General features: G+C 38.1%; 1 protein-coding gene across 1 annotated transcript in view; it reads right to left on the bottom strand.

The window, feature by feature from the left end:
- Nucleotides 1-17842, bottom strand: part of tpk1 (thiamin pyrophosphokinase 1) — a 117306-nt gene extending 99464 nt beyond the window's left edge. Inside the window, exons 1-3 of the mRNA XM_017717972.2 lie at nucleotides 17783-17842; nucleotides 10314-10377; nucleotides 55-129 (exon numbers count right to left, since the gene is read on the bottom strand). Coding sequence (XP_017573461.1) covers nucleotides 55-129; nucleotides 10314-10356 — 118 coding nt within the window. The 5' untranslated portion in view covers nucleotides 10357-10377; nucleotides 17783-17842. The remainder of the gene's footprint in view (nucleotides 1-54; nucleotides 130-10313; nucleotides 10378-17782) is intronic.
- Between the last annotated feature and the right edge of the window lie 892 nt (nucleotides 17843-18734).

The following is an 18734-nucleotide window of genomic DNA, read 5'->3' as shown; positions in this document are numbered from 1 at the left end:
AGACAAACAGCAAAATCAAATGTCAATGCTTGATATTCATTACAAAACTGATACCTTTACTCCAAAGCACGTGGAAGAAGCGCTCCTCCAGAGGCTGATTTAAGATAACCAGGCAAATCTTCTGTGATCCTGGTGGAAATAAAAACAATGTGTTTAATGGTACACAAGCACTCTCTCAATTATTATACATTATTAGAAATTAGAGGGATCTTGGAGTGATGACGCCTTCAGTGGATAGTTCTTTAAATGAATAGTCTAGTCAGGGCCAACATGATCGTTAACTGACAATTTATTATATAAATAATTGCAATTAACAATAAAACCATTTTGCTTCCTAACTATGTTTACTAGGTAGCTAACACTGGTAGTGTTGTGGAACTCGTATATTACAACCCCAGTTCCAATGAAGTTGGGACGTTCTGTAAAACATAAATAAAAACAGAATACGATGATTTGCAAATCCTTTTCAACATATATTCACTTGAATACACTACAAAGACAAGATATTTAATGTTCAAATGGATAAACTTTATTGTTTTTTGCAAATATTCACTCATTTTGAATTTGATGCCTGCAACACGTTCCAAAGAAGTTGGGACAGGGGCATGTTTACCACTGTGTTACATCGCCTTTCCTTTTAACAACACTCAATAAGCGTTTGGGAACTGAGGACATTAATTGTTGAAGTTTTGTAGGTGGAATTCTTTCCCATTCTTTCTTGATGTACAACTTCAGTTGCTCAACAGTCCGGGGTCTCCGTTGTCGTATTTTGCATTAATGGTGCCTTCACAGATGGGCAAGTTACCCATGACCTGGGCACTAACACACCCCCACACCATCAGAGATGCTGGCTTTTGAACTTTACGCTGATGACAATCCAGACAGTCCTTTTCCTCTTTGGCCCGGAGGACACGACGTCCATGATTTCCAAAACAGTTTGAACTGTGGACTCATCAGACCACAGGACACTTTTCCACTTTGCGGCAGTCCATCTCAGATGAGCTTGGGCCCAGAGAAGCCGGCGGTGTTTCTGGGTGTTGTTGATATATGGCTTTCGCTTGGCATGGCAGAGTTTTAACTTGCATTTGTAGATGGGGCGACGAACTGTGTTCACTGACAGTGGTTTTCTGAAGTGTTCCTGAGCCCATGTGGGAATATCCGTTACAGAATGATGTCGGTTTTTAATGCAGTGCCGCCTGAGGGATCGAAGGTCACGGGCATTCAATGTTGGTTTTCTGCCTTGCCGCTTACTTGGAGAGATTTCTCCAGATTCTCTGAATCTTTTGATGATATTATGGACTGTAGATGGTGAAATCCCAAAATTCCTTGCAATTGCACGTTGAGAAACTGTTGGACTATTTGCTCACACAGTTGTTCACAAAGTTGTGAACCTCACCCCATCCTTGCTTGTGAATGACTGAGCCTTTCAGGGATGCTCCCTTTATACCTAATCATGACACTCACCTGTTTCCAATTAACCTGTTCACCTGTGGAATGTGTTTTTTGAGCATTCCTCAACTTTCCCTGTCTTTTATTGCCCCTGTCCCTACTTCTTTGGACCGTGCTGCAGGCCTCAAATTCAAAATGAGTGAATATTTGCAAAAAGCAATAAAGTTTATCCGTTTGAAAGTTAAATATCTTGTCTTATATCTTGTAGTGTATTCAACTGAATATGGGTTGAAAAGGATTAGCAAATCATCGTATTCTGTTTTTATTTATGTTTTACACAATGTCCCAACTTCATTGGAATTGGGGTTGTATACTGTTGGGTGTGTGCACACATTTATGTACATCTCTCAGTTACACAGAATCATTTGTGGTTGAGCAAAGCTTATTTTTTTTGTGATATTGAATATGGTCAGGTTTTCAGATTTACAAATATGTTATGGCATATTGTGAAGTTTTTCAGCCGTAACTTAAGCATATTTACAGCTGCTCAGCTACAAATTACAAATTAGGTAAACCACTTTAGTACAATGCCAGCCTGAGGCTGAGGAATGTAATACTATGCTACATAATATTACAAAACATGATGAATAACATACTGTTACTGTTGGAACAAAAGCTTATATCACTTTTTAGGTTAAAACACCTGCTTATTTATGCTGTATCAAAATTTCAAGACAAATGGAATAATAGAAATGGTCCAAAAAGACATATAATGTCATGTTGTACTTACACTGAAAGTTTAGAATGTTTTCTGCTTTTTAGCTACTTTTTGTAGACAGAAGATTTTGTTCCAACAGTCATGATATTTGACTCTAGTTTTAGGCCAGATGCCCTAAACAACTGTTAAAGGGTCTCGAAGTTTCTGTAGAGAGCTTATTACATTTGCACACTAATAACATTTGTATGCTTTTATACAGTCATAATTCATTTCTACTTGACAACTCTATCCCTTAAACAGATTAAATTGGTTATTTTTGTTACTGTTATTGTTTTGTTACCTTTAAGGCATATATATGTAAATTAGCTCTGTTTTGATGGACTGTCCTGTATTGTGCCTTGTTCTAAAAGGAGTCTTAGCTGAAACACTCCTACTGTTTGAAAGGGTGGGGCTAAACTGTTGTAGGTGGAAAAGGCATATATATGTTAAAGGAGAGATTTAGTGACATCACAAAAATATTTAATTCAAAATAGGCCTGTTTTGCAGCTTAGTTTTCACATATTGACTGTTAAGACTGGAATGGTACATATTGAAACTTTAAAAATTTTTATATAAAACTAGTTTAACAAGTGAAGAAAATTTGTTCTATAGTTTGTTTTACATGACATGAATAGCTGGTGGATAAACAGTCTTAAGAATAGATCATTAGCTATAAATGCTTATGTGCAGGTTCAAAGTACATTTTGCCATCATTTTGCTGCAGCACTGCAGAAATTTCAGTCCGATATATAGCATCATATAAAACATACAGAGACCATAAAACAAGCTTAGGTGAACATGAATGCATTTCTTTTGTGAAAACCAACATAAAATGTATGACATATCTGCTAATATTCCCAAAATAAGGCATGAAAGCTGCTTCAAACCTTTTTAGAAATCCCCTAAAGCCAATATTCTGTAATCAGATCAGTGAGACGGTCACTCTGCCTGCTAACCTGCGATACGTCCTGAGTTTAAACATGCAAATGAACGGCACCAGAGTGAGAAAACACTGCCCCCATTTCGCAGAAGTAATCAAAAGGACTGAGCTGTGTCTCCCAAGAGGCACACACACTGCAAAAGGAGTTCTTAGCAGCCCTACTGCTGGGATTCTACTTGGAGTGCCATGTGCAATCGGTGGGAAAGGGTCCAAGAACTCAAATGACTATGTTTTCACCGAAGCCTGGCATGAACCTCTCTCCTGAGGCTAACTGAGGTAGTGCTGGACATCTGCACGGTCATGTGGCAGAATGTAGCACACTTTCTCCTCTGATCATACTGCACGGCCAGACTGGATGATTATGCCAATCACTGCCTAACCAGCCTGCTGCTGGAGAGGCCGGGAGAGTAATTTACTGGGACTAAAGGTGATAAAGACACAGCACTGTGCAAACATCAGAGACTGTCCTTCATTTCTTGATTAATATATAACCCATCTTTCACTGGACTCTGAGGTGGTCAGTCCATTGTTCTGAGAATACCAGCAGCCAGGCTTTTAGAAGTAAAGATGAGGAGGGATTCACGGCTCTGTGAAAGACTGCGCAGGGAAATAGTGCAACAATTCAAGAATAACGTTTTTCAACATAAAATAGCAAAGAGATTTTGCTTTTTTATTATCTACAGAAAATAACAACATTAACAGATTCAGAGAATCTGGAGAAATCTCTGTATACAAGGGACAAGGCCAAAAACCAGTATTTGCTGGCTGTGATCTTTGGGCCCTCAGATGGCACTGCATTAAAATAGACATGATTCTCTAGTGGAAATCACTGCATGGGATCAGAAAAACACTGCCTATGAAAACAGTTCAGTGCTACATCCACAAATGCTAATTAAAGCTCTTACATGCAAAGGGGAAACCATATATAAACAGGATCCATGAATGCTGCCAGCTTCTCTGGGCCCGAGCCCATTTAAAATGGACTGAGGGGAAGTGGAAAAGAAATCATGGACACTGTGTTCTTTGGGCTAAAGACCACTCAGCTTGTTATCAATGCACAGTTCAAAAGCCAGTATTCATGATGGTATAGGGATGCATTCCTGCGCATGGCATGAGTCGCGTGCACATCTGTAAAGGCACCATTAATGCTGAACTATATTTAAATGTTTTGGCAACATATGTTGCCATCCAGATGACGTCTTTTTCAGGTAAGGCCTTGATTACTTCAGCAAGATAATGCCAAACCACATTACACATAACAGCACTGCTCCATATTAAAAGAGTCAGGGTGCTAAACTGGCCTGCCTGCAGCCCAGACCTGTCACCACTGAAAACATTTGACACATTATAAAATGAAAAAATACGACAAATGAGACAGCTGTTGATCAGCTAAAATCCTATGTTAAGCAAAAATGGAAAAACATTTCACCTTCAAAATTACAACAGTGGTAAACAGTGGTGCCCCCGTCACTTTTTTGGAACATGTTGGCACCAAATTCAAAATGGGCAGATGTTTTTCAAAAATCAATTACATTTGATTTGTTGTCTTTATACTAATATCAATGATATATAGGGTTTAAATGATTTGCACATTATAGAATTTTGTGTTAATTTACATTTTGCACAGCGTCCCAACTTCTATGGAAATGGGGTTTTATTTAAAAAGTAGTTAAGGCAGATAACAAAAACAGAATTACAGTATATAAAGTATTCATTTCTTAATGTTCACAAAATACTACAAATATTGAAAAAAAATCTAAAAATCCATTTTGCTTTATAGTTTCTCGTGTTCTAATCTGTACTGTATAAGTTGTATCTATACATGAAACACAAAATGTCTATGAAAAACTTTTGAATGGTGGTGTATGTAACAAAAGGTGAACTGTCTACTCTTCAAGAACTGCCTGCCCTTTTTTCTGAACACAGTCAGATGAACTCAGGAGCTAATTATCAGTCCTTACAGATGATGAGTCATGCGTGATAGAGCTAAACCATGGAGCGTTGCTGCAACCCTACAGCTTCAAAACCTGACACCTTCTTCTGCGTTCAACAAGACTTTTGCTGTGAGAAAGAACACAACACAGAAAGAGTGCAATGACTGACAACAACTAAAACCTCCGAGCCTGATGTACTGAGATTTTTGTGCCACTTTCTGCATAAAGCTGCTGCACGACCCAAAATGCACAATTAATGAGCCGTAGGCATAGAAAAACACAAATTGCATTTTTCTTCCTCATGTATATGTATTTGATGGAGCATCACACAGAATGTGGGAGGATAGTGCAGAAAATGAGTGGAGATACATGGCGGATTACACAGTCCACTCGACTGAAGTCTGAGGAACTAACGGTAGCTGATTTTGCAGGAATCTTTTTAAACCAGATGTAAATCGGTCATCATCTCAAAAGATGTGTTGTTAGGATACTTCAACATAGCATATACACAGCATATACAGCAGCTTGCCTTTAGAATTTCAAAGAAATGTGCAGGAATATTTTTCACACTTCCAAAATTCAGTCTTAGAAACTGGTTTCGTCTTTTTATGCTCCTCACAATCCAAATGGTCCCAAACACATTCAGTGATGTCAAAGTCTGGACTCTGGGGTGGTCAGTTCATTGTTCAGAGAACACCAGCAGTTTCTTTTGATTTCCTTTTCTCAGTAAGGGTTTCTTGACAGCTGCACATTCTTTCAGACCCATAGTGTTAAGTTGTCTTCTCACAGTGAGAGGATGGCTGTGGATTTTTTCCGATCTGAAATAAGAGTGGAGCTCCATATTGTCCTCTCTCTCAATGATGAAAGCAGTTTATCAGATGGGGACAGTGTTAGTGGTCTACTGGGTCTTGCATATTGTTAGGAATCCCTTTTTCTCTGTAGTTTTTTTCACTTTTGGAAACCTTTGTTTTTGTTAAAAAGAATTTTCCTTTGATTTTCTCCTTCCTTATGCATCTAATCTCTTCAGAAATATCAAAATAGATATAACGTAATGCTTGTTTTGACTGGTGATCTCTGACTTTTGAACAGTACTGTATGTATATATAAACTACATAAACAAATATACAGTTCATAAACATATAAGCTTTCCTTTTTTCTGTCAGGTCTCAGTTGATCATGCAAGATAGAAAAAAAACATTCACCAATTCTAGAATGAGCATCTGTATTTGCATTTTGAGACAAACAGTTGTTCAACATCTGCATTAAACATTTCAGTCACATATTGCTTTGGTGTTGGAATTTGTTAACAGCAAATGAGCGAATGTGTTGCCACGTGTTTCAATACTGGATCTTCCCACACGTCTGGATGTGTTTCCTCTGATAGGAATAGGGAATTATCAATTAAAATATACCAAAATTACCATATGCCCAATTAGTCAAGGAGTCGCTGTTCATTAAGATACAACAAATTTGCAATTCAACGTAAACAATTTGGAATAAATAGGACATGAGGTACAATTTCCTATTCAAAACACTGCTTGGCTTATATAAACCCCAGCAAAATTGAAATGCATTACCGTCATAAATATGCATTGCATAAAAAAAAACCCTAAGCTGACTTAGTGTTCATCTAATTGTAGAAGCTTTCAAGGATCAACCGCGGCAATCAATATTTCATATTTCGCTCTAATTAACCTACCCTACACTTTATATTCCTAAATACGTTTGTATTTTAAGATTCAGAAGCCTCGTCTCAGGGCCTCGTTCATGCATGTGTGACATTACAGAGGTGCTACAGTACGGCTAAATTCAGTGCAAGAATTCTTTGGCTGTGAAGGGGGGAAAGTAATTCTCCTCCCCTGGTTGTATTGACAGAAGATAACAGTGATTTAGTAGATGGCTTAGCTCACAAATAACTGCCTACCTGCAGAACAAGGCATGAAGTACATCCTAAACCTTCCATATCATCAACTCCAACCGCTCAACACCACCCTGCCCCCACTCTGTTATCCCCCCCCCCCCCCCCTTCTGTCTCTCTCTCTCTCTCTCTCTCTCACTCTCTCTCAGAGTGACAGACCCCATCTGTACCCTGTCTGTACAATGGTTAATAGGTTTTAGCTTAAAAATTGTCAGGGTGAGTTAGCGGTATCAAAGGTAGGTGACTGGTAATTCAGTATTCAGTGCTTCTAGGAAATTTTGCCTGCACAAGCAGAACTAGGTTGGACTGCATTACAATACGGGTCTCATGCTCTTTTGAGCATCTCTCATTGAACATCTTTGTAGAAAGCATGTCAATAGTCAACTAGGTATATGTATGATCTTATTTATTTCTATGGTGTTTATGGCTCAGTTGCACCGTTTTATACAATCTGTGCTTTACACAATGAGCTGCTATTTGCAATCCTTTCCCTTTGCATGTCTGAGTCTTTCTGAGCCATAAATATACTAAAATTATGTATTTTTATAGTATATAACTGCACTCTTAAAAAGATGGTGCTTTTTTTAGTAAAGAAAATGCTTTTCTATAGAATCATGAACACTCAAAGAACCCTTTGCATGATTAAAAGGCTCTTTGCATCATCAAATTGTCTTCAGACTGATGGAAAAGTGTGCTGTAGATGGTTCTAAACAGAACCTTTTCGGTTCTATATAGCACTCAAAAGGGTTCTTCTAATGTTATGATGTCAAACTTGTAACAATAGAAGAACCCTTTAGGGTGCTATATAGAACCCTTTTCAAAAAAGTAGTTAAGGTCTATATAGAACCATCTGTAGAACATTTATGCAAATTTTCAATCAATCTGAAGAACCATTTCATGATGCAAAAAAACCATTTGATCATGCATACAGAACCATTTTCTTCACTAAAGAAGCACCGTCTTGGACCTGAAGAATCTATTGATATGATCATTTTAACACAACGCACAATGATACTGGAATTGTATTGGTAGATAATTCTGTGAAAAATTCTGGACAGATGTTTACATTTGACCAATATTTTGTCAATTAATTGTCATTACTGCAAAAAGGTCTGCACTGTATTCATTTTACTGCATTTATAACCCTACAGAAATAAATATTTTTCCCTAATATATCATTTTAAACAATGTTCTTGATTTTGTTGGCTGAGCAAGACGTTTACATATCGCTGCTGTAGGAATAAAACCTTGTATCTCCAAAATGGTAACTTTACACGAGAAGAAAAAAAAAAAAAACACCTCTTACTTTTAATTTAAGTCAAAGAGCAAATGTAAGTCGCGTGCAAAAAGTCCCTTCTGGCTCTCTCTGGTGTGCGTTTGGCCTGCGTCCTCTCTCTTCTCATCAGTGTGAGCTCGTTTTAAAGATGTCCATAAATCAAGGGAGAGGAGCAGCTCACACCTGCAACTGTGTGATGTATCCTTATTTGGCAATAGTTCACTATGTTTCTTAGCAAAACTGGCCAAGCTCTGCCACATAGGAAAAGTCCAGGCTGTTGATGAACATCAAGGTTTAGGTTAAACGTTTAATTTAGGTCATCTTTTGCTCACTGCGATACTAAAAAGCAAGATTTTGTTTTATGTATTATAGCAGTTTTGTAGTGAGAACTGCAGATTGTCATTTTTTAAATACATCAAATGTTTCTTAAAAAAAAAAAAAAAAAAAAAAAGACCTTCTGAAAAGACCCTACATCGTAATTCAGCCATCAGCACATGCCATAGGTGGGATGTTGTCCTTTGGGTGATGCATTGCATTATACTTTTAAATTCATTTTCGTGTACATTTGAATTTTAGGTTAGGAGCCTATCACAAAAGATGGCTAAAAAGATCAAATGAATATTTGAATGTGCAATTCTTCCTTAGCTTTAAGGATTAAGCTGTATATCCTTTCATAGGCAAAGGAACTCATATTTCACTCACAATTCATAAAAGGGTTCTGTGGAGTGAAAGTTTTGGTTTCTTGAAGCGTCTCTCAGCTGAATGGTTTAACTTTTAACCCACTGAATCTAACATCTCATCTGTAATCCATTCAGTGTTTTTGTGTTTGTCTCCATTAAATAATTAAAATCTGTCTCCAGAGCAGCTGGTGAGGATGCATGTCCATGTTGGTCAGTAAAATGGATCAGCATGTAGAACTGTCATTTTCTGTGAGCTACTGTGTTTTCAATCACTGTATAAAAGAAACTCCATGCTGCCTTTATTGTTGGATGCACTGCAATAGTTTCTGAACAACACATTCACGCAATTCACAATTGATATGGAAACCCTACTGATTTGCATCGGAGTTATAATAAAAAGCCACTGAAGTGTACAGTATATATTTACAGTCGCAGGCAAAATTTGAACACCCTTGGTAAATAACATGCTTAGTTGATTTCCTGTGAAAATAAGTGAACACATCCTCTACAGAGAACATATTTAAATATGGCATTTTTCTTCAAGTTTTAGTTACAAAAACTCTTTGTTTGCTGAGATTAACATATTGGAAAAAACATACATACACTTATATATATATACTATATATGTATACACACAAAATGTGCCATAACTTTTGCACAGGCCATATTTTCTGTTTTTTTTCCTTTTTTTTCAATTAAGCAAAGTAAAGTATTGTAAAGGATGTTTTAAATTATTTTCACTTAGAAAATCAACAAAACATCAATTGATCAGGGCTCCCAAACGTTTGCATACAACATGTAAATTCACGTATTTGCTTGCTCAAAAAAGTAGTTTGAGGCACATGCAAAGAAAAAAATCTGAAAATTTTGGACTCAAAATCCAAGGTCTTCCATAATCAAAACCAAGAAAACTACACTGAGGAAGCACATTAAGAAACTTCACTGAACAAAATTATAAATGCAATATTTTAGTGAAAAGATTCTACTGAAAGCTGGCAAAAAAAACAGGTGGGTTGTGAAACAAAAATCCCTCATTAGTATTTGCTGTGACAACCATTTTCCTGTAGCAGTGTAACACATTCCTAGAACAAAATCACAGAGGTTTTTAGCAAGCTGCTGCAAAATATGTGCATAACCAAGTGTTCTATATGCTCATTTAGTACAGAAGTGTGCTGTAGATTCAAAGGTATTAACAGTCGACCCTACACTGACCTTAAAGGATAAAGAACCTTTGAAAGTTGTTCGAGGGAACCAAGAGTATGAAAATGTACATTTTGTTTTAGTGCAAAAGGTCAGCTTTTCAAGTCAGATTTTCATTTCAACTAAGCAATCTAAATGTTTTTGTTTTGTTTATTTTTTAAATGTCTGGCAGCTCAATTGCTCTATTAGCCAATTCATAGGTAAAAAGTAACACAGTACCTGGGGACAAAAGGCAGTCTAAGGGTGTGAATTCTTCATCCATGTCCCTGATCGAGTCTTATGGCTGAAAAGTAAAAAAAGGACACATTTAGCATCAATAAACAATTACTTCTCCAGTTTGAAGAGACTGATAAAATAAACCTTGTGTATTCGACAGGAACCTCATCACACCAATTAAATGCCAAGAGATAACACCTGACTGCCAGTGCTGGAAAATAAAAGCAAAAGCCAAGGTCTGTTTGAAATTTTCAATCAAACCCACTCACATCAATAAAATAAAATAACATAAAACAAAGTATTAGAGAAAATGCATACAGTACACGAATAAATCAGCCTTGCATGATTTCTCCTATACTCTAAATATTCAGCCACTGGTGGTACGGGGCTGATACAACATTTACTTTTAATGATACTTATTTTTTCAGTACATTTCTAAGTTGACATAACCTTGCATTAGGAAATGGGATCTGAGATATGAATCTTAAGTTTTTCCCCCAACCAAGGTTTGCTCTGTATACAGTTGCATGCAAAAGTTTGAGTGCCCCTGGTCAAATTCTATGCTATGTGAAAACAAAGTACACCTCCTTTACAGAAAACACACTTGTGCACATTTTAATGTGCACCTGTTTGCTGTTTATTTGGGGGAAAGTAGCATAAAATGTGGCCTGTGCAAAAGTTATGGCACACTATATATATATATATATATATATATATATATATATATATATATATATATATATATATATATATATATAGTGAAGATTTATTTTTCCCATTATGTTACATTCAACAAATAAACTGTACTTGTGCATTAAAATGTGCAGAAGCATGCTCTCTGTAGAGGATGTCAACTTCTTTTCAATGTTTCAAAATAAACAAAATGTATCATTTGACAAAAGGGGTGCATCAAACTGTACATACCAGGAATTGTGCAGCAAAGATAACACATTTTTTCAGATTTACCACTATTTTAACATCATCAACATTACATAAAAACTCAGAAGACACATGTAGGTTCAGGTATCCCTGGTTTCTGCTGGACTGAGCCTACATGAACTGAACACTTTACAATGCCATACCAGTTTCAGATGCAGACTGTTGAATTCAAATCTCTATCTTTGCCTAATGGTCTGACTTCTCTGTGTCTCAATGCTCTTTAGCCATTCAGACAGGCCTTGTGCAGTCTGTCCTATTACTACTACAGCAGCAGCTAACAGCTCAGCACCAGAGTGAAAGAAACTCCCACAGAGGTGCATTCAAATCGATTTAAAAGGTAAATGAATTGAACTTTGCGAAAGAAAGTTGGCCTCTGTAGGAGCTGAGCTAACACTGGTGAATTCCTTTCTATCCAAAGTCAATCATACAGTTTATGGAAGGTAACCTACAGGCAAAGCGTGTGCTTTGTTTTAGACTGCGAGACAAAAGGGCAAATACGACCGAGAAGACTGAACGAACTGAATGAAGGACTTTCCTGAGTGACTATGTACACTATGTACACAAGTCCAAACTCCACAGGTCCAGCAAGATCTCACTGGCAGCAGCCTTGTCTCCTGATTAGCTTCAAGCTGCTTTAAAGACAGCTGATCCTTTTTTTTTTCTTTTTTTTAATATCAGTGACACATTTTTTTTCACAGCAGTGCTTTAGAGAAGCCAGCGAGTTCTGCGTGATGAATAAAGAGAACAGATGGCCCCCCAAAAAAGGCTCAGAAAGATAAGAATTCCACCTAATGACAGCCTGACAGTCAGAGGCAGAGCCAAAGCCAACACAACATTAAAGACACTCTTCCATTAATCCAATAGAAACGGACGAGAGCACCAGATCAATGCAGCCACTACGACGCAGCTGTAACACTCCACTGCAAATGGATCAACATAACAAGTAAAAGGTGCCAATCCATCTTGGTACATGAGCACATGTTGGTGAAATTTCCAAAGGAATAAGCTACAGGGACAGGTGTCAGGAAGAGGCCTCAGACTGCAAGCCTGCAAGCACCAAAGCCACACTGCTGAGGTCAGCGCCAGAAATGGAGATTTTCAGTGTTTCTTAGGTGAGGGTCAGATATTAGTAGATTAGAATAGATATAAGTGCTCATTTCCTAGATTTCTATTGTATATAAACATACATATACACACACACACACACACACACACACACACACACACACACACACACACACACACACACACACACAGCTATTGTTGACAATGCACAGACAATGCTCAGGCTATGTAATCCCTGTAACACACAGCATTTATGATGATTTTCACAAAAGAAGACATGCATGTTTTACATTTCCAGACTAGGGGCTGCACGACAATTCATTTTTCCTAGGCACCAAATCAACTAGTCATCATTACTACATTAAAAAAACGATTTCCAGACGTCACTGAAAAGTATTTTGTTAGTAGTTCCAAAAAGATTTGGAGTGAGATCAAAATCACTGAACCCAAACACATTCATGCTATCCTGTTTTAAGGCTCTGGAATTTTGTTTGAAGCTGTAGGCAGCTGTAATTATTTTGACATGCATTTTCCGACCACTACTCCACTTTATCTAAAGGCAGTTTTGTGACAGGCATGCCGTGCTAAATGTTCTGTGATTGGTTTGCTTGTCAGTCAAATAGCCCTTTCCCTATCAGAGACAGCAGTTGTCAAAACCTACCTGGTTTCACTTACAAGCCTGTATTTCAGTTTTGCAGGGCTTGCAGCGTAACTGGTTTCATTTAGACCCAAACTAGCCTATGCAATCCCTAAACCATTCCACAATCATTTTTTTCAATTTTTCAATCATGTGTTGAAATTGATAAACCATTAATGATCATTATTAGTACTCTTATTGCTATTTAGTTCCTACTATTTCTATTGATCTCACTCAGAGATGTGGGTTAGCCACTTGTCTCTACTCTCTGATAAGTTGTTCTCCAGTCTTAAAGCTGACAGCAGACACTGACCTTAAGTTCACGGTCAAATAAACTTTCCATTTCACACAGAATAATGCAGCCGATTGATGATTCCCATCTTACATGACTGTAAACACTAGATCAGCCCGTCCAACTCTATCGATTCATACAGTCTCTGACCCCAAAAAAGTACAAGGACAGGAGGATTTGAAAACACCAAGCCCACTGTAGACACTTTGATTCAAAATATTCAGACACAGAACAGTAAGAGATTTCTTTACCCATGAACCTAAATGTATCTGTTAAAAGGGCCCATCATGGAAAGCTTTGCAAAATCAGCCCAATTTGAACCTTTGTGAAGGTCACAAAAACCAATAGATTTGCATATATCTGTACTACAGTAGTTTAGACCTGCATGTTCACACTAAGTGGTCTGCTTTTTGAAGAAGGCACAATGCTTTGCAGCCAATCACAAAGGAGGTGATTAACATATTTCAGTCCTAATGGCAAAGTAACAAAAACAGCATGTTTACAGGGCCCCTATTATACTCAAGTTTAAAAACAGTCTATACTGTCTATATATAAAAACAGCCTGCTTTGATTTTATTGCTTTTCTGATGTCACTAAAACCAACATACACTATATGGACAAAAGTATTGGGACACCCCTTCTAATTCTTAAGGTATTTCAGCCACACCCACTGTTAACAAGTGGATAAAATTAAGCACAAATCCTTGTAATATCGATAGACAAACACTGGCAGTAGAATGGGTCATACTAATGAGCTCAGTAACTTTAAACATGCCACTGTCACGTTTGTAATGTAAGGATTATCTTACACATGAGGCAGCTGACCACGCAAAACTGTGCAGTGATGAATCACGCTTCTGTACCTAGCAGTCTGATGGATGGGTCAGGGTTTGGCGAATATCAGGAGAATGTTACCTGCCAGACTGCATTGTGCCAAGTGTAAAGTTTGGTGGAGGAGGGATAATGCTCAGTGAAATCCCTTAAAGGGTTTCACTACACGGTCAGAAACAAACAGATCAGGGCAGATTAATACTACAGTAACAACGCTTCCAATCCTCACGTTTATTTTTGGGAACAACTCCTTGCATGAAATATCGATACCAAGTCTTTTCTTAAGCACTAAGCTGAATATCAATCTGTCTTTTGATGCTGAAAAAGTAAACACATGACCACAGCAAACTTACGTGTAGAACAGCAACAATTTTCTGTCCACCCACTAACTCTGCTATCTCACTAGCCATGCTGCCGGATTGGTGGTTTCCCACCAAATTGGGTTGGATTTGGCAGGTGGGGAAAAAACTGACTGGTTTGTCATGGCTTTGGTTACTTATTAAAAAAAAAAAAAAAAAAAAAAAAAATATATATATATATATATATATATATATATATATATATATATATATACACACACACACACACACACACTCACACACACACCAGTTGTCCCCATTATACTAGAAGTCTTTAAACATAAAGCAGAATAAAAAAAAAGTCAATGATTTATTTAGGGACGTTAAACATTCAATGGGGTGAAAATGACCACAAAGAAAACAGGGCTTAGAAGAGTTATGTTAAAAAAATGTGAAATGTGTACAAGAAATAGCTATGCTTATCTATTCACCTTTCTGATCGCATGGCATCACGGATCATAAGCAATAACCCTCTTAAAATACTGGCTTCTTATTCAGTAACCACAGGGACTTCAATGCAAATTGTTTGAGCTATTCTTAGGGTACGGAAGTGTGTAATAAAGGTTACTTCTCAAATAAAGCATCAATGAGTTTGTGCCACAAATGCAAACATCTGCAAGTTACAGGAATAAGATATTAACTTCTACCTAATCCAGGCGTTTCTCAGATCATGTTTAACAGGAATTCGGGAAATCTTTAGTTTTGGACAGGAAGTCAAACATTTCTCATGGCAAGTTAAATACTTACAAAGTAAAGTTCTAAAGGCAAGACATTAAGCAGTTAATGTTATTACAGACATCATGTTGGTTTAAATGTTTAAATGTATTATTTGGGTTATTCTACCTTTTAGTGGAAAACTAGACAAATGGTGATAATTCAGATATAAAAGATTTTTTTCTAAAATATCATCCCAAAAATTACAATATTTAATTACTGATGTAATTTGTTTTAACTTCAAAATCAAAATCACTTAGTGTTTCATGAGATACACCACCAACAGTATTCATCAGCTGACAAATTAATGAAAAAGATTTTACCTACTGTGTAGCCATACAGAATAATTGTTTGTATGTTTTAATGACAATGTTTCTGTAACACCACTGACAAAAAAATCATTTGACAGGATTTATTATTATTATTATTATTAAAATATTTCTTTTACATAATTTTAACATGGCACATAAGATTTTAATGCATTTTTACATCCATCCATCCATCCATTTTCTAAGCCGCTTCTCTGTCAGGGTCGCGGGGGGATGCTGGAGCCTATCCCAGCAGTCTTCGGGCGGAAGGCAGTATACACCCTGGACAGGTCGCCAGTCCATCGCAGGGCAGACAGACAGACACAGACAGTCACTCACACACTCGCACCTAGGGGCAATTTAGCATCTCCAATTGGCCTGACTGCATGTCTTTGGACTGTGGGAGGAAACCGGAGAACACGCAGACATGGGGAGAACATGCACACTCCACACAGAGAGGACCCTGGTCACCCGGCCGGGGAATCGAACCCAGGCCCTCCTTGCTGTGAGGCAACAGCGCTACCCACCACGCCACCGTGCCGCCCACTTTTTGTGCATTTTTACAATTAAAGTGAAAAACAAGCATAAAAACGGTAGTTTCGTCTAAAAAAAATCCTTCAAGATAAGTCAGGTCAAGTCAAGTCAGCTTTATTGTCAGTACTACAATATGTACAGGACATGCAGTGTATTGAAATTGTGTTACTCTCAGACTCCATAAAAATAACATTAAATAGACGCTAAACGGGAAAGATGTGAATTTAAACAGAAACTAAAGAAAACACTAAACACTAATTGTAAAAATAAACAAAATAAACATCAATTGTAGAAAAATAGAATAGAAAAAATAATATACATATAAGATGTCCTGAAATTAATGCTTAAGTGACATAAGGCACATACAGATTAAGGTCTATGGGTATAAATAGTGCAAATATAAACAGTAGTGCAGTTAGAATGAGCTTATGGACCAGTTAAAGTGACGGGTGCGTAACAGTCCCTGAGAATGTCAGAGTTTAGTACTGTGACAGTCAGGAACCTGTGAATATACATTATAATATCTATAAATAAACATTCTGATGTTCTTGATTACTGCTTTCACTTTAAACACTGCAATCCCATGTGCACGTGCGCTCCCTCTCCTTCTCGCTCACACATGCAGTCTGTCTCTCTTCCCTTCTTTCTCTCTCACACATGCAGTCTGTCTCTCTTCCCTTCTGTCTCTCACACACATGCAGTCTGTCTTTCTTCCCTTCTTTCTCTCACACATGCAGTCTGTCTCTCTTCCCTTCTTTCTCTCTCACACATGCAGTCTGTCTCTCTTCCCATCTTTCTCTCTCACACATGCAGTCTGTCTCTCTTCCCTTCTTTCTCTCACACACATGCAGTCTGTCTTTCTTCCCTTCTTTCTCTTACACATGCAGTCTGTCTCTCTTCCCTTCTTTCTCTCTCACACATGCAGTCTGTCTCTCTTCCCTTCTTTCTCTCACACACATGCAGTCTGTCTTTCTTCCCTTCTTTCTCTTACACATGCAGTCTGTCTCTCTTCCCTTCTTTCTCTCTCACACATGCAGTCTGTCTCTCTTCCCTTCTTTCTCTCTCACACATGCAGTCTGTCTCTCTTCCCTTCTTTCTCTCACACACATGCAGTCTGTCTCTATTCCCTTCTTTCTCTCACACACATGCAGTCTGTCTTTCTTCCCTTCTTTCTCTTACACACGCAGTCTGTCTCTCTTCCCTTCTTTCTCTCTCACACATGCAGTCTGTCTCTCTTTCTCTCTCACACATGCAGTCTGTCTCTCTTCCCTTCTTTCTCTCTCACACATGCAGTCTGTCTCTCTTCCCTTCTTTCTCTCACACACATGCAGTCTGTCTCTATTCCCTTCTTTCTCTCACACACATGCAGTCTGTCTCTCTTTCTCTCTCACACATGCAGTCTGTCTTTCTTCCCTTCTTTCTCTTACACATGCAGTCTGTCTCTCTTCCCTTCTTTCTCTCTCACACATGCAGTCTGTCTCTCTTCCCTTCTTTCTCTCTCAGACATGCAGTCTGTCTTTCTTCCCTTCTTTCTCTTACACATGCAGTCTGTCTCTCTCACACATGCAGTCTGTCTCTCTTTCTCTTTCTCTCTCTCTCTCTCTCTCTCTCTCTCTCTCTCTCTCTCTCATACACACATGTAGTCAGTTTCTCTCTCCCCCCTTTCGCAGCGACAATAACAGCGTAATTTCCAACAACGTAAACTCAGGATCGCATTACTGCTCCATTAAAATATCTCTCATACTGTTATTCATAAATAAAAAAGTAAATGAATAGTTTTATTTTGATCTCACTTTGAGCAGTAGCTCCGCGCGCCGCTCCAGCAGACAAGACCGCACAAAAGACGAGCAAGTCGGCGGAAAGTGAAGCGAGGAATTTCATTAGAGCGCCCCCACCGCATCCCGCCGGCACTACGCCCAGCCTGAACAGAGCGCAGAGCGGGGGAGGTAGTACTCTGCTGCAGCAGCAGTAGACGGAGATACGACTCTCCTGTTTTACCCACACAATGTTTCTTCATTTATAGAAACCTCATTAACATACACGTAATCTTAGCATGCAACATATATAGATACATTAGAACTGAAAGCCTGCGCTACAAGCGCAAGCAGAGACTTCGGTTTATTAACCTACATGCAAAATTACTTCAGGAAGGTGCTTAAATGTGGAATACATATACATTTGTGGTAAATTAGAGTGTGGAGAAGATGAAAATGAGCTATGTTAACCTCCTAATTTGACACTGCCTTCCACCCAATGAGCACAACAACGAGAACAAGAGCATAAGCAGCTTAGAAGATGAGTGAGAAGCTAATATGAACCCAGTGGTTGACTACTGCTAACACTTTCTCTGCTAAGTTACCTAGTAATGTGTTTGATATTGGCTTGTGTAAGTTAGCCATTAGCAATTTTCAGAGATAAAGGAAATGCTGCCTTCAAGCAACGGTAGCCGCTAACTGTTGGATTGTAAACTGGCTGTACTTTTGTACATACGTGAACAAACATTGCAGGCTAAAATCATCCACACACAAAAATGGTTGGTTTGTCGTGCTTCTAGCTAGACAGACGCATCTCATATTAATCATGTGCTCTTCATTTTATTGCAGACTCTCTTTAACAGAAAAGAAGCATTATTTGTGTATCTTGCTTCTGACAAAAGTTAAGTGATACTTTTTTGATCCCACAAACAGGTAAATTCCACCTCTGCATTTAACCCATCCGTGAAGTGAAACACCACATACACACTAG

The sequence above is a fragment of the Pygocentrus nattereri genome, chromosome 24, assembly GCF_015220715.1.
Source record: "Pygocentrus nattereri isolate fPygNat1 chromosome 24, fPygNat1.pri, whole genome shotgun sequence".
NCBI lineage: Eukaryota > Metazoa > Chordata > Actinopteri > Characiformes > Serrasalmidae > Pygocentrus > Pygocentrus nattereri.
The sequence above is the reverse complement of the archived record's forward strand: the minus strand, read 5'-3'. Positions and strand labels throughout refer to the sequence as shown.